The sequence below is a fragment of the Colossoma macropomum genome, unplaced genomic scaffold (assembly GCF_904425465.1).
Source record: "Colossoma macropomum unplaced genomic scaffold, Colossoma_macropomum, whole genome shotgun sequence".
NCBI lineage: Eukaryota > Metazoa > Chordata > Actinopteri > Characiformes > Serrasalmidae > Colossoma > Colossoma macropomum.
In genome coordinates this window covers 6968360-6984349 of record NW_023494805.1, presented here as the reverse complement: position 1 = coordinate 6984349, position 15990 = coordinate 6968360, and the positions used below count along the sequence as shown (strand labels likewise).

Sequence of the window (15990 nt, the reverse complement as noted above, 5' to 3'; positions counted from 1 at the left end):
AGGTATCCACCAGGAAAAGCCCTTCCATTTTGCCAACTTTGTGGCTCACTTTAATAGACAAATAAATCAATTTCCAGCCATACATGGAGCATTGTATTGAATTAGTTTAAAGTGCAGTCTCACAGAAAAAAAATTAATAATAAAAAAAAAAAATCAGTATTCAGACCTTAGATATTTACAAGGATTATGTTTTGATTGAGTTCATCACTCCAGAGAACACATTTCCACTGTTCCAGAGCTGAGTGGCAACGTCCTTTACACCAGGGTTCCTCAACCCTGGTCCTGGAACCACACAGCCCTGCACATTTTACTGCTTTTCCTGCTTTAAGACACTCATTTTAACTCAATAATTTGCTTTTAATGAGCTGATTAGTTGGATCATGTACAGTCGGGAGCAGGGAAAACCCTAAAAGTTGCATGACATTGGGCCTCCAGTGCTTTCCACCATTCCAGCTGACGCATGGAACTGTGGATAGCGATCTTATGCTTGTGTGTGTCTGCTCGTCCATGGGAACCAATGCCCATGCTCTGGTCCTGTAGTGAGTGATGCAACAAAGGACTGAGCTGTTGTTGCTCCTAGATGCTTCCACTTCACAATAATAGCACTTACAGTAGACCAGGGCAGATCTAGCAGTGCAGCGATTTCACAAACTAACAAATGTGGCATCCTATCACAGTCCCATGTTTTAAGTCACTGAGCTCTTTGTTCTACTGTGAATGTTTGTTTGTCTATGGATGCATGACTGCATGGCCATGTGCTTGATTTTACACACCTGTTTGCGATGGGTGTGTCTGAAACACCTAAACTCAATAACTAGGAGGGTTGCCCACAATCTTTTGACCATATAATGAAAATACAAAATCATTTATAAGATTCTGTTGGAAGGTGTCAGTCCCATACTCTAACCCCTAAATTTCAAATAATATCTAATTTTTTATACTAAGAAAACTTGACATGGAAAGGCATTGTAGAGTAATGATGACAGACTCATGCCCATGCAAAACAGGTGAGACACAGTGCCACAGAGTAAGTTTTGCTTAATTATATATTAATTACAACTTGAAAACAGACTGGCAGATCACAGTCACACACTAGCTAGCGCTCCACCTTAAATGGTGCCTGAGGAGCCAGAATGCAACTGCTGCACCTTTTAAGGTGGAACGGGAAAATTCGAACAAGAATCTGACGTCAGCTTCATGACGTTTTAGTGTTTGACAGTTTCCATTAAGTGGGTCATCTTTCATGCCAACCCTACCACCCTTTGCATTGTGCAATTATGAAAACAGAAACATGTAAATTTCGGGCGCTGTTGAAATTAGATGATAGGATGGAAAGGTGCTTCTTGTTTAACATACCTTTGCATCTTTGTTCATTTGTTTACTGGAACTTCATGTAAAGCAACATCAGAAAAACAAGCACAGAACAAAGAGCTGTACTGTTTATCAGCATGTAGGCTAACAAAGACAGACCTTGTATGTCACGCTAACAACAAACCTACTGATCAACAGTGTCAGTGTTTTGTTTTGATCCTGCGCTTGACTGAGTTCAGCCTCAGATAGCAAACTTTGCTAGCTAACATCTCTGAAGAACTTCATGCTGTTTCCATAACAGCTTCATTTATTGAAGTCCCAACCAGGGTTTGGGTTTGTGGTTTATTGCATCTTTTTCATTTGGTTGGTTTCACACTTAAAAGGCTAAAGTTGACTCATGTGGGTGTTCGCTTATTGGTCAGATATGTTGCCGGGATACAAGTGCTCTGTTGCACTCACATTGCTCACCATAAAAAAATAGAAAATAGAGATGTCTACATATATCACAAACAAAGCAGTAATAATTAATGAAGTAATTTTTGTGATTGGTTTACCAGTTTAAATTTATCTAATGAGGTTGCTGATGCTCAGCCAAAAATCCCCACAATCCATGCGCCACAATTAAAGGCATGACTTTGCTATTTTTTGATTATCAATAGCAGCTTATGTTGCAAGAAAAATATGAGCATTTGTACAGAGTAAAATATTAAAAGAGGCAGGTTATGTGGACCTTTTGACGGACCACTGGGTTTCAAGGCCTATTCTAAGGCCTTCCAAGGCCTACTTTACTGGATATCAAAGTTTTAGTACCCAGCATGGATCCAAGAGGACAGAACATCAATAAAAAAGTTTGCCTAATGCTGATTATTTATTAATACTTAGTAATAAATAATAGAATAAATCACAAACAAAATTATGGCACTTTGTGAACCAAACACTCTAGTCTAATGTAACGCAAAAGAGCTTGTCAGATGCTTGAAGTTAAAATCACTCATACCCTTCTTATAATCATACTTTTCCACCAACATAGTGCCAGTGCTCGTGCCACAGCTGGTGCTGGTTCCCAGGAAATGGCGAACCCTTTAAGCATGGGCCCACGTTTCCAAAGGTTTGACAGTCATGCCATTACATATCTGGATGTGGGTATTCCCTATCCCAGAAACAGAAGTCGGCCAAAGCATAAAAATAAAATGGTGGTGGCAAATTTGACTTTTTTCTTTGAGGGCGTGTCTTACCATCCAGAATCCTTTTTCAGTGCCTGTGCACAGCGCAGAGGGATTATCATAGACAGTGATTACGTGCAAGATGACAAGTACATGCTTTGTTTTCTTTGATCTGTAATGAACGTGTACTGATATTAAGCAGCAAGTTACGTTTATTTGCAGTTGCAGTATGTTTCATATTGAAGACAACATGCACTTATTAAAAGACATGTAGCTTAAATTTTCATTTTCGATAGCCTTGTGGCTCATTAGAAGGTGGATACCTCTTTTTGTATGGGCTCATCCACAAGCACATCACTGGTAGGATATGACTGTTCCTAAGTTCAGCTCAGTGCAGTTCATTCTTTTCATCATTTTGTTGCCACTTTTGCTCATTATTCTCCTGTGTTTTTGGAAAATGGCAGTGTCAACAACTTTTCGTGGTAATGGCGGCACCATGTCCTTCTGCCACTTGAGGTTCCTTGGTTCCAGACCAGCAAGTTTGGCACCGATTTTGCCAGCCAAGAACCGGTGTGATTGTGGTAGAAGAATACAGAATCATTCAAGATTTTGGCACCGGTTCCATGACAGTGGAAAAGAGCTATCAGTGAGGTTTTACTGGAATCAAAAATCAACAGAAATAATTAAAAAAAAAAAACAGGCAAAGGTCAGAACTAAAATGAGGGTATTATCAAACCAGAGGGACATATCAAAGTTCAAAAACCAGTAGGCAAAATAGAACACAGACAACACAGCCCAAGAAATGAGACCAAAGGGCAGAATCAAAAAAATACAGAGAAAATGCCGATACACAAAAATAATACACAGGAAACCACTCAGTAGCTCTGAAAAACAGGAGCAATACTTTGCAAAGATACCAGGCAAGTTAAACCGTTTAAATAAGTCAAGGAACAGGTGTAACGCATCAGTATTCAGGTGAGGAAGATTTGTGAGAGGCCGATGATTTAGAGTTCTGAGTCACATGGTCTCCCGGGGAGTTCTGGGAGCTGGAGTCCAGGAAAGAATCATTGCTCTGAGTATGAAGAACTACAGAGCTGATGGATACCTGACAGTAAACCCTCCCTCCCCCAAGCAGTCCGGGATGGCCGAGTAATGAGACACCACCACTCACACGACTGGAGGCATGAACAGGCGAAACCTCAAAGCTGCTGGACTGATGGAGTCCTCCCGCAACAACGTCCTTCCACAAGATTCAATGTCCATGGGTGACCCCTAGGGCAGGGAGCAGGCTTGTCTGGGTGCTAACTATGGCAATCAGCCACTAATCCCGGATCCAGGACATCACAGGCTGGAATCCAGCTTTGTTCCTCTGGGCCATATCCCTCCCAGTCCACAAAATACTGGAGCTCGCCTCCATGCCTTCTGGAGTTCAGCAATTGACGAATAGCAGTAAGGAGAGGGTATGTCTACCTGGTGAGTAACCCTTTACCCATTAACCTTTTTAAGAATCTTAAACAGGCCTATCTACTTAGGAGACTGAGTTTTCTACTCCCATCTGCAAACCAGAGGTCTCTGGCGACAGCCAAACTTGGTCCCTAGGCTGGTACACAGGTGTCTCTCCTACTACTGAAGTTTAGGATAAAATGTTGGTAAAAGTTTGCAAATCCTAAAAATCACTGTAACTTTTTGACTGAATTGGGCCTGGGCCAAAGGACTACTGCCTATACTCTGTAATCATCCATGATGGCACCGTGATGATATAGCTTAGAAAGTATATAGACTGGAGGTGGCATTCACACTTCTCGCCCTTTACATACAAGTTATTGGCTAAGAGACATTAGAGAACTTGGTGAACATGTTCTGTGTGCATGGTGAAATCAGGAGAATAGACAAGGACGTCATTAATGTAGGTTATCACAATTTGTCCAATCATGTGTCTCAGTATGTTGTTAATAAATACTTGAAAAATAGAGGGGGCAATAGAGAGCCCGAACGGCATTACTAAATACTCATAGTTCCTTCTTGTGGTAATAAAGGATGTTTTCCATCCATCCCCTTCTCTAATCCAGACTAAGTTATAAGCACTTTTAAGATTGATTCCACAGAGATTTAAGGTTTCTCAAACAGTTGAGCGTGAATGAAGTTTCCCTCAGCTCCGGAATCAACTAAGGATGAAACGACAGACAAAGCTTGATGGCACAGAGTGACAGACAGAAGGAAAGACTTTGATATACCAACCCCTTTGTGGGAATACTCACCACATCAGCACGTGAAGTAATCTCCATGAACCGTCCAAAGGTCGGCACCTAAGGTCTGTGAGGGCGAGTCAAACAGTCATGCAGAACGTGACCAGTGCTGCCACAATACATGGACAGGCCTCCCTTTAACCGAGAAGGCCTTTCCTCCAAAGTCAGGCACAATGAGTCACACTGCATGGGCTGTTCTTGGTTGCTGACTAGATCACTAGATTCATGTGATCCCCAGGAGCTGGAACTAGAACCAGATACCTTGAAACTTGGAATTTGTCTTTGGAAGTTGCTTGTTCTTCTGGGTTTTCAGTCCAACTGAATAGACAGGGTGATGAGTTCCTCCAGAGACAGGTCGTCATCCTTGCAATAAAGTTCAGTAAGTATCTCAGCATTCATTCCTTGGCGAAACATATCAAGGAGTGCTGGTTCATTCCACCCACTATTTGTGGCTAAGGTATGGAACTCCAGAGCATACTCTGAAACTGAGCGATTGCCTTGGTAGAGTTTTGACAACAATTCCCCACTGCTTTCCCTTTGTGAGGGTGATCGAACACTGCTCAAAACTGATCAAAGGAGAGATATCATTATATTACATAATAATAATTATTATTATATTAATACATATTAAGATAATAATTATATTATTATCTGTGAGATGGGATATTAAAAAAGACAACCAGATCAGAACTCTGAGGGTAGATAGTGAAAAAGATTTGTCCATCTTACTGACAGAAAAAGTAGCACTGGAAACCTCTCTGGGTGTAGGGAGACTAGGAGAAGGATTAACCTGATCAACTAAACCCAGGGATTGAAGCTGAGCAGTCAAATCTGTAACACTGCTTACTAACTGAACTAACTGCGATTCCTGTTCGGTCTGTTGCTGAACCAGGGGCTCTACTGAGTCTGATTGAACTGAGACTGATTGAACAGTGCCAGCAACTGCTGATGTTGTCCTACCTTGATTAGTAATGGCCTTTTGAAGAGCCTCAGAATCCACTGTCTGCATTGTAGGCGAAGGATTCTGTAAGGCAACAGAACTAGTCAGACACTTGTGAACAAAATCACTGCTTTTTCCTTTAGATCCTTCTCCTCTCCTTCATGAACCAGAAACCGATTTCGTGACACCATCTTAATGGCTGTCTGAGAACTGAAGGAGATGAGAGAGGCTGCTTCAAACACATGACAAAGAGTCTTCCAACAGGATATGATTGTATACTACGCATGAAAACTTTTACTACATTTCCAAACATGGAGGAGACCTTTTCAGCCTCCCATTAGAACAGTCTGAATTCTGTACAGTATACAGTAATTCATTCATGCAGGTATTCAGTATTTCGCTGCTGTTTTTCAGTTTTTGACATAATTTGAAAATGCCTGTTGACTTTTACATTGTGTGTAAATTTCATGATGAATGGAAGTGACCCAAAATTACATTGACAAAAAGTCTGGTTCCATTGACTTACATTAAAAGTAAAGTACGTTTTTTCCTTTTCCTGTAAAGTTACCATTTTGGAGATACAAGGTTTTCTTCTGACAACAGCGATATACAGGAGCAGTATGCACGTACAGTACACAGTATGCTATTTTGCACATAGCTTTAGTTCCCATCTGCAGCTAACATGCTGCCCCTCCCCCTTTACCCAACGCTAATGCATCTCATCCAGCCAGTCAAGAACTTCTGTAGAAGTTAATTAGCTGGAGCTGGTGTGGCAGATTGTAGCTGGAACAAGACTCTGCAAAAAGGGAGTTTTCAAGGCAAGGGTTGGTGACCAAGATACCAAGTGCTAAATACTCATGTGAAGCCTTGAAAAATTCAGTTTTGACTTTTGTCTGTCATCATCATGATATGAATAAAGTCGCCTGCAAAAGTTTGGGCACCCCATTTGGTCCCATGTTTTGCTGTTAGTCACCCTGCAAAAGAAATAATTATTGAAATGTCAGAGGCGTCAGGTCAGGAGTTTTCAAGACCACCTCCTATGTCTTTACATATTAACATATGCATATTAACAATGCTCAGGCTCGAGTTTTGGCTCATAGTTTAGGTCTCAGAGGGTCTCAAAATCAACATTATACTGATGAAGATATGATGGCCATAGTAGATAATTCACTCACATCCTCAGACGACACGTCATTCACCCAATTCTCTTTGTGATTGCATTAATAGGGTATTCAATCATCAGATTCATCCGCTCAGGTAGGGGGTCTGAAGCCCAACCCTCATTACAAAATGCTCTTCTGCACATTGCATGCAGTTACACATTTCCACCAGAGAGGGCTCCAAATCCTCAGCACTTACACAGTGCAGCTATACTGTACAAGTCTGCTCTTTGCGTGAACTGATTTGCATTTGTTCAGTGAGCCGTCATGTAAATTATCATAATTAAGGAGGAGCACAAAACCAAAACAGTTGTACTGGCTTTAGATTCCTCTTTAGTTACAGACACCATACATTGCAGGAGGCAGAAACACAAACAGAGCAGCTTTACCAGCCATAACAGGTAAGAAACACCTTTAAAAACTCTAAACACTTCAATTGAAAAGCATGTATTCTAATTTTTCAGTTTAAGACACAGCCATAATGTTTATAGTAATACAACAGAAAGAATTGTTGTTCTTAAAGAATATGCTATAAATAGACACTCATTATTTTCTTACCTATGACTGGAAACTAGAAAAGAAAACAGTAGCTGTTTTTACCTCTCAGGATCATTGAAATAATACATATAATAAAAAAAATGAAAATATTGATTTGACTCTTAATATTTACAAGTACTCCTGTCTCTTTGCACAGTAATCAATTATACCATGCCACAGTCAACCACTGCTGTGGATTATAGTTTATGTCCTAGTGTAAAGTTAATTAAAGAAGGTGTAGCTAAAAAAAAACAAAAACAAAATAGAACTAATCCAAAGTCATGGAAAGTAATCAGATTATGTTACTTTAATATAGTAATCCTTTGGATTAGGTTATAGATTACATATTTTAGCAGGTACATAGTAATCAGCTTTGCATATAATCACATTTTCTTATAATCACCAGTCATGTGGTTTATACTGAAAACTTCACTTTGTAAATAGCTTTTGTTTATCTGCTTGTCAGTGCTAGCAAAATGCTAATTTCTCCATTTGTATGGGATTATCAACAGTATGGGATTACCACTATAAGGGTGGTGTTTATCCCCTTTTCAACAGAGCGTTTAATACTTTATATGGCAGCTGTAGACTGACATTTGAAGGATGTAAGGCAGGCATTTAATTTATTATTATTACATTTTCCAGTTTTTAATTAATCCTTCAGTAACTATTCAAGGCATAAATATTTATATAATGCCGTCCGCCACAGGCCATGCTGCCTGAAGTATGCGGTGTGGCCATGCAAAGTGGCTCTCAGAATGTTCTCGGTTTAAAACAGTTATTGGCGCTGTTGTTGTTGTTGTTGCTGATGTTGTCGTTTGAGTCGTTGTTTATGATTTTAATTGCGTCTGAACAGGGTGGGCTTTGTAGTGTAAATAATGGTTCGAAGTGTCAACACTCCTTGTGTATCGTGTCCTCCTCCCTGTGTTTCGTGTTGGGGTAGCACTGGGCTGGGCATTTCGTTGCCTCTGTTGAAGTGCCAGTTCAAAACAAAAGAGCTTTCAATGTTGTCTATGTCTTCTTTTACACCAACACTACAATATTGTTGTAGGAACTGGCTTATGTAGGGTTTGTTTAATATGGTTTCAAACCTTTTACTTCCAAGATGAGTTCAGACAATCATATTTCTAAATTACCAAGATATAGCACATTTAAAACACAACACCTGTAAGTCAAGGTGCTGCACAAGTCAGCTAAAATGAAAATGTATGAACTTAACCATGGAAAAAATAAGAGACTTACAACACAACTAGTAAAAACTGCACAATAAACCGAGAAGGAAAATAACATGCAGATAAAAACAAATAAAAAAAGAAACAGGAAAAGACTGTAATACAAACTACTGAGGATGGGAAAGAACAGATGACTGAGTGCATAGAGAATAAACAGGTTTTCAGATTTGATATCTATTTAGGGGAATGCCTTTATGAAATATAGGATAATGCTCCATAGTCTTCGGACAGTTACTGAAAAGGCCTGGTCAACTTTAAACTTGCATCCAAGACTGTGGAATGGCTAAAAACCTCTGGCTAGACTATCATAGGGCTTGAGAGGGACAACAGAGGCTGAGGAGATCAGAAATATAACTTGGAGTCATAATATGTACAGACTTAAAAATGAATAATAAAACCTTAAATTCAACTCTGTATCTAACTGGTAACGAGTGCATGGAGGTAAGTTCAGGGGTAATTCTCTAACTTTTTTAGTACCTGTTAGGAGCCTCACAGCTCATTTTGGACCAGCTGCATGACTTTCAAAAGTCATTAAAATAAAAAAATAAAAGTACGAATGACCAGTTATTTCTGTTATTTCATGCAGAGGGTTTTAAAAAGGTTACTAATTACACCGAATACTGAACGTCAGGTGTAGCCACGAGTTCTCAAAATTGTGGTCAGAGTGACCTCTGGAGGTGCAGAGGGGAAGCCCTGGGGCAATAGTGACAGTAACATCATGGAGAAGGCAAACTATAGTTTAAACTATAGTTTATATAACTATATATATAGTGAAAACTATAGTACAGCACTTAATGCTGATGAGGACTAGTTGTCTATTTTCTCATCAGGTTTTTTCTTCCTCTCAGATGATGTACAAACATGTTAGTTTGTGTCAGAAATATTTGAACTGTTTCTGGACCTGGCTAACGTCACCCTGGCCTATATACCAATAAAGGCTGCGCTGTCTGTTATGTCCTTTAGATCTCATGTTCAAACAGTCACCAAAGGACCAAAGTATAACGTACAAACAAATACAAGCAAACTATTACATTTTACAGCTCTGTTAAAACATAAACCCAGGGTTTCACTGAACTGTTGGCCTGTATATTTTCTCAGTCTTGTAGTGCAATGAAGCACAATGAGTAGCTGAATAGTGATTGCAATATTCAAATACTGGCACATCCCTACTATTAATTAAGGGTTTGGGAGCACCTTGTTGTTCTTTGGCAGATCAGGTAAGCCCACAGAGAGCTGTTCAGCAAATCGTTCATCCATATGTGTTGTATGATACCACTTTGATTGTATAATTTTTTTTCAGTGTCAAATGAGGAAGAGACAACTCAGTTACTTAAATTACTTTAATTAAATGGAACATCACTTAAGCAGCCTGATCTAATGTGCTGGTAGTAAAGACTGTTGAGGTGTTTAATGTGTGAACTGTGTCTCTCTTGTTCTCCACAGTCATGAGTTCAGCTCTGTATCTGATCCTGCTTTTCTCAGGTCAGTGTAGCTTCATGATCATCTGTAAAACTCTCTGCTGCTTCATTACTGTACTGTCATGCTGATGAGAGCTTTCATCTCTACAGCTCTGTGGACTCTCTCCTTCTGTGGGACTCGTCAGTTTCATGTGGTGAATGTAAATAAGAACTGGATCGACGCTCAGAAATACTGCAGAGAGAAATACATTGACCTGGCCACCATTCAGAGCCAAGGGCAGATGAATGTTGTAACAGCTTTTCTCAATGGGTCAACAGGCAATTTCTGGATCGGACTGAGGCAGAAAGTTCAACAGAACAGCACTGTAAGAAATGTACATTTAGAGAATAGAACTGAAAAGTAAATCAGTAGAATAGATGACCAAACTTGCTCCAAAACCAGCGATGGCAGATGTTCATGTATCACTGCGCCTGCTCTTTTTTGTTATTTCACTATTTATAAATGTACTATTTATACAATTATTTATACTATGAAATACCATTTATTTATTTACTTATTTTGTCACTACATTATGAAAATCATTTAAATATTGACTACCTGTCACGTATTCGGCCAGCCAGCCTCCAAACTACAATTCCCAGAATCCTCCGCTTCATCACATGACACCAGGAAGAGCAGCAGCAACCAATCGCCGCTCTAGCTCTCCGGAATACTGATCACTCTCACCTGTGTGTTTGTCATGTGATCTGTTTAGTTTAGTATATTAGCCCGGGCTTAGCATAGGACCTTTGCGAGGTATTGTTTTCTTGAAAACTACTGAGCGTTCATTCTGGTTTTTTGATCTCCCCTGTTATGACCTTGTGTTTCTGGATTGGTTTCTTGGATTTTCGGATTTGCCCTTTTGTACTGTTGCCTGGTTGGATTGATATCTGGTTTTGGACTTTTGCCTGTACTCTGGACTTTGATCTGCCTAGCCCTGTTGTGTTTGATCGCTTTCAGTGTATTTTGCTGTGCCTGTGTACCAACGACAATAACTCTAGTAAAGCTTCATCACTTTTTTACATCTGCGAGCGTCTGCTCTCTGGTCGCACGTTACACTACCAAAATAGGATTTTTATGCACATGCTCCTAATTTTATGATGACTTTTTAAAATGTGTTTAGCATTTTTGTATGATGACTGCTGAGAGGTCAAAAAAGTTTACTGATCAGGTATTAATGTGTTTCTAGAGCTGGATCTGGTCAGATGGGAGTAACTCCTCATACAGATACTGGAAACCTGGAGAGCCAAACAACACTGGGAGTGACAACTGTGTGCAGTTACAAAGTGATTTTGCATACAGATGGATTGATGCAGGCTGCGTTTGGCCAAATCCATTTATCTGCTATATAGGTGAGTAATATAAGATGATGAAATGCAGAACATCTGTTCCAGATCCAGTTCATTCAGCTTTTAATGTTTATGTTTGAAGCAGTTACACTGACTCTAATGCAAGCAGATCTAAATAGTGAATTATTATAGTGCTTTTATCTTTACAGGGTAAAGCAAAAATTAATTCTGACATTTTTAATTCCTGAAGTCAGATACCTGCAGTCTTGTGCAAACGTTTTAACAAATTCAGTCAAATTACTGTTATTTATTACTTATTTATTACTTATTTTCACTCAGAAAATCAACAAAAACATGACATCAACAAAAAGAAAAATGATCACCTGAACTGACCCGAAAAGTATATATCCTAAAAATCAATTTGAATCAAATCAAAGATTCTTCAAATGTAAATAAAACAAAAAAGTAAATGAGTCAGAACAGATATTCAGAAAATATTAAACTGATAAATAATCATGATTCTAATAAAACTACTTGACATTGTAGTCATCTGTTTTCTGAACAGATGCTGAGATCTACTTACTATTTTCCTGACCCTGAAGAGTTATAAACTAAAGAAGTCTCAACTTGTATAACTACTTTGTGAATTATTTTGTCAGTGGAGTTCTTGTGAAGTATTTAGTCTCCAGCCATGTTATTCAATTAATCTTAATTTGCATGTCTTTTAATCTGGGTTTTTATTACTTTTGGCACTCAGACCTTGTTATTCATGAAACCTGAAAATAACCGTGCTTCCTTTTTGTGTTTGCTCGTCTTCCACAATTAAAACATGCACAGAAAACTGTAACTCTTCTCTTCTGTAAAATACACCTTTTTGTATTTTATCTCTCCCTGCTGAGATGCACTTATAAATTTCTGTTGTTTTATGCACTGTGGAGCATTTGACGAGAGGGACACCACAGTGAGAAGGGAATTCAGTTCAGGACAGCTCTGGGCCAATTTTATTAAGTCTCACAAAGTACACAGAAGTCAGCAAAAGAAATCAACAATACTCAATAGAGGACATACAGTCTCTTTAAAAGCAGTTAAGGCTGGTCGCTTCTCTCCAGGTGTGAGGTGAGGGAGTCTCTGTCTGAGGCAAGTTGATCCAAGGTGTAGGGTCCAGCTCAGCCCCTATACAAGGTCAGAGAGGGAGAGAGAAAACAGGGAACTGTTGCTCTCATCTTCCCTACTCACTTCTGTGCTCTTCTCCCCCTCATGAGAAGTCAGAGCGAGGAGAGATTTGGGGCTGGGCCTCGCAAGCTGCCGTGTGTTTGAGGGTGGTGTCTGTGTTCCTGGGTCAAGCTCAGTAGGCATGGGTTCGTCGAGGGGACTGGGCTGGGCTGCCTGACACTGGTTGCTCTTTTGCACATGTAGGTCAGTTCAGAAGCCAGACCGCTTCAGACTAATGTAGATACAGGCTACACTAAAAACACAATGGGAACAAGTAGTGATACACAGTGAACCTACGGTGTACTGAAAAAAGGTGATTATCTAATGTAATAATGTTAAAACTCTTGTTCTTTCTCGCCTCAAGACCTTCCGCTCATCCTGATTAATCAGAATAAGACGTGGAGAGAAGCTCTGAGATACTGCAGAGAGAATCATGTGGATCTGGTCTCAGTTCACACTGAGAAAATTCAGCACTGGGTGGAGATGATTACTAGCAAACCCTCCACTGCTAATGTGTGGATGGGTCTGCGTCACACCTGTGCTCAGAACTTCTGGTTCTGGGTGAGTGGATCGACCATCTGCTACCAGAACTGGGCTCCGGGGAACGGGACAGGGGTGGAAGACTGCAGTGGAGGAGAAAGATCAGGAGCGGTGCAGTCTGGAAGTAAGAAGTGGGTCAGTCTGCCAGAGGACCAGAGACTCAACTTCATCTGCACCACCTCTGAAGGTGAGACCAAGGCTTCTGCATATCATCACTGTTCAAAGAAAACCATGTATCTCTTTTTTTTTGTCGTTTTTTATTTTTCTACATCATTTCAACAAACCAGCTGTCCTTTACATTGTATGAACATTTCATGATGAATGGACCAATAGTAATGCTATTGGAGCAAAACCTCTTTACATTAAATTACATTGAAAGGTCAGAGCTTTTGCCCTCTCCTGTAAAGTTACTATTTTGGAGATACTTGTTTTCTTTGGACAGCAACAATATACTAACAGCAAAGATATCCATATTCAGATATGAAATTATAATTTCTTATTTGTTTCATTTCAGAGCTTTAGATTAAGGATTCAGGCAACCATCAATGAAGCTGGATCTACCTACTGTACTTTTCATTTCATTACAATCTTGTTATGTCATTACTGAATTTGTCTGAATTTGTTTTCTTTTTTAAAAACTTCCCAATACTTAGCAGCTCCACAAATCTCTTTATGCTGTTGACTAATGGCCTTTAGGTGTCCCTTTTCATTGTGTAAGGTAACTTAAATGTATATAATTTAATAATTCATGTACACATTATATGTCCAAAAGTTTGTAGACGATTTTTCATCCAATGCTTCTTCTGAAATTGAGGGCCTTAATAGCAAGTTTGCCCCCCTTTGCCGCAGTACCAGCATCTACTCATCTACGAAGGCTTTACACTATATGTTGAAACATTGCTGTGAGGACTACAGGAGGTCAGGTGGATGTTGAATGGTGGTATTGATGATGTTAGTTCTTGATCACTCCAGCTCATTCCAAAGGTATTTGATGAAGCTTCATAGTGCGTGTAGTGAATGGAATTTTAGGAGTCTTAACCAAGGACTCCTATCTGTATAGGTTAGGGTGTTTGCCCAGGCAGGGGATCGCACCACAGTCTACAGCAGAGGTGTTACCCACTACACTACAACTACTAGGTGAATTTGTTATAGTTGCTGCATACTATTGGATATATAATGTATATATGTTGAAAGTGTCAGTAATACCTGTCTAGATTGTACTTTATAATTCTTCTTGACTGGACTTAAAAATAGATAAACTGTGCTGAAGATTCTACACGCCTATTGCACGGCAGGTAACACTGAGTGCGTTTACATGCACTCAATAATCCGATCATAATTGATTATTCAAATGGTCATGTAAACAGCACATTCCAATTTCTTAGATCAGTGTAAGGTCTAAATCCGACTAAGAGAGCTGGATTTTAGCTCAGTAATCAGATTTCTCAGTGCATGTAAACTCTTACTCTGATTTCTTTCATATTTCTCAGTCTGCGCATGTGTGAAAACAGACCGCTGCACTGGAAATAAGCAAGCAGCAAAATACTTACGGAGCGATGCTAAAACCAAACACATGACAAAATGATAGGTTTAAATATGCATCTTCTAGATGATGCATGTTTGTATTTTTGGTAAAGGGGTGCAATGTTTGAGTTTTACGTTACATTTACGTCACGTCTTCTTTCGTGAGTTTACAAAGCAGAAATCTGATTACTGTCTGACTCATGTAGACCCGGGGTCTCCCCATTATCTGATTACTCAAGTGCATGTAAACACCTTCATCAGATTGCTGAAAAAATCTGATTTTCTGCAGTTATTAGATTATTAATTGCATGTAAATGCATTCATTGCTTTATGTTGTTGCTGCTTTTCATCCCACTCGATTTACAAAGAAGCTTTGTTTTTGTCCACTGGTAACCAACTCACCAATTTATGTTCTATTACCTTTTTAAAAGCAATGAAAAGGCTGTTGTTTTATACATAATTATATATATATATATATATATATAATTTCTGTAAAAGGCAAAGGGCTTTGTATTTTAACTTAAAATTAAATTATTAAAAATTTGCATTTAAATGATGACAAAAACACATTAAATGCCTGTGTTCACTGTTAGTAAGGTGATTATGGACTGATCCACCTCACTCACATTAAACTTCTCTATGAAATACTGTGGTGTCTGCCACGGGCCATGTTGCCTCTAGGACATCATCAGGAATGGCCATGCATTTGGCCATGCGGAGAGGCTCATGGGAGGCGCACGCCCAGTAAATGACTGCTGTTGTTTTTGTTGTTGTTATTGTTGTGCTCTTAGCTTAGATTGTGTTTGGATATGATTTATTCTGTTATTCTATTAGCTATTTAGTGTGCTAACTCTAAAGTGGATGTGTGTGTGACCTTCTCACTATTCTGGCTGGTTTTCAGTGGCTTTTCTGCCTTTTTCCAAGTAAAAGAATGGTTTTAAACAGAAACTGTGGTTTCAGCTGATTCTTTTTCTGCACGACCCCACAATATGTACATTAAAATCTTTTAGTAACAACATTCACTTACAAGCAATTTAATGTTAAAAGAATGATTTTTTCCCTGTACATTTACATAATTTAATAAAAACAGAGGACTGAAGAGAGATTGTAAAGAAAAAATTGCAAAAAATCTACAACAAGATTGTCCATGAACTATGTCAGCTAGAAGCTGAAGTGTTAACTAATAAACTTGAGCTTTAGAAACTTGGGAATCTAGAGACAGTAGTCTACCTGAAGCTAACAAAGCAGGGTGTAGGCCCTCCCAGGCCCAATTCAGCAATAATGATAAATTAGTTTATTATTATCTGTGTTGACATCCAATGTCATCATTTTACTTGTGATTCCAAGATGGCGCCGAGTATGGCTGCCGTGTTGCGAG

General features: G+C 39.2%; 1 protein-coding gene across 1 annotated transcript in view; it reads left to right on the top strand.

Moving 5' to 3' along the window:
- The window catches only part of LOC118826236 (macrophage mannose receptor 1-like), a 55369-nt gene extending 39795 nt beyond the window's left edge, over positions 1–15574 (top strand). The window contains exons 3-6 of the mRNA XM_036597141.1: positions 10158–10372; positions 11237–11399; positions 12913–13275; positions 13603–15574. Coding sequence (XP_036453034.1) covers positions 10158–10372; positions 11237–11399; positions 12913–13275; positions 13603–13610 — 749 coding nt within the window. The 3' untranslated portion in view covers positions 13611–15574. The remainder of the gene's footprint in view (positions 1–10157; positions 10373–11236; positions 11400–12912; positions 13276–13602) is intronic.
- The last annotated feature ends 416 nt before the right edge of the window (positions 15575–15990 follow it).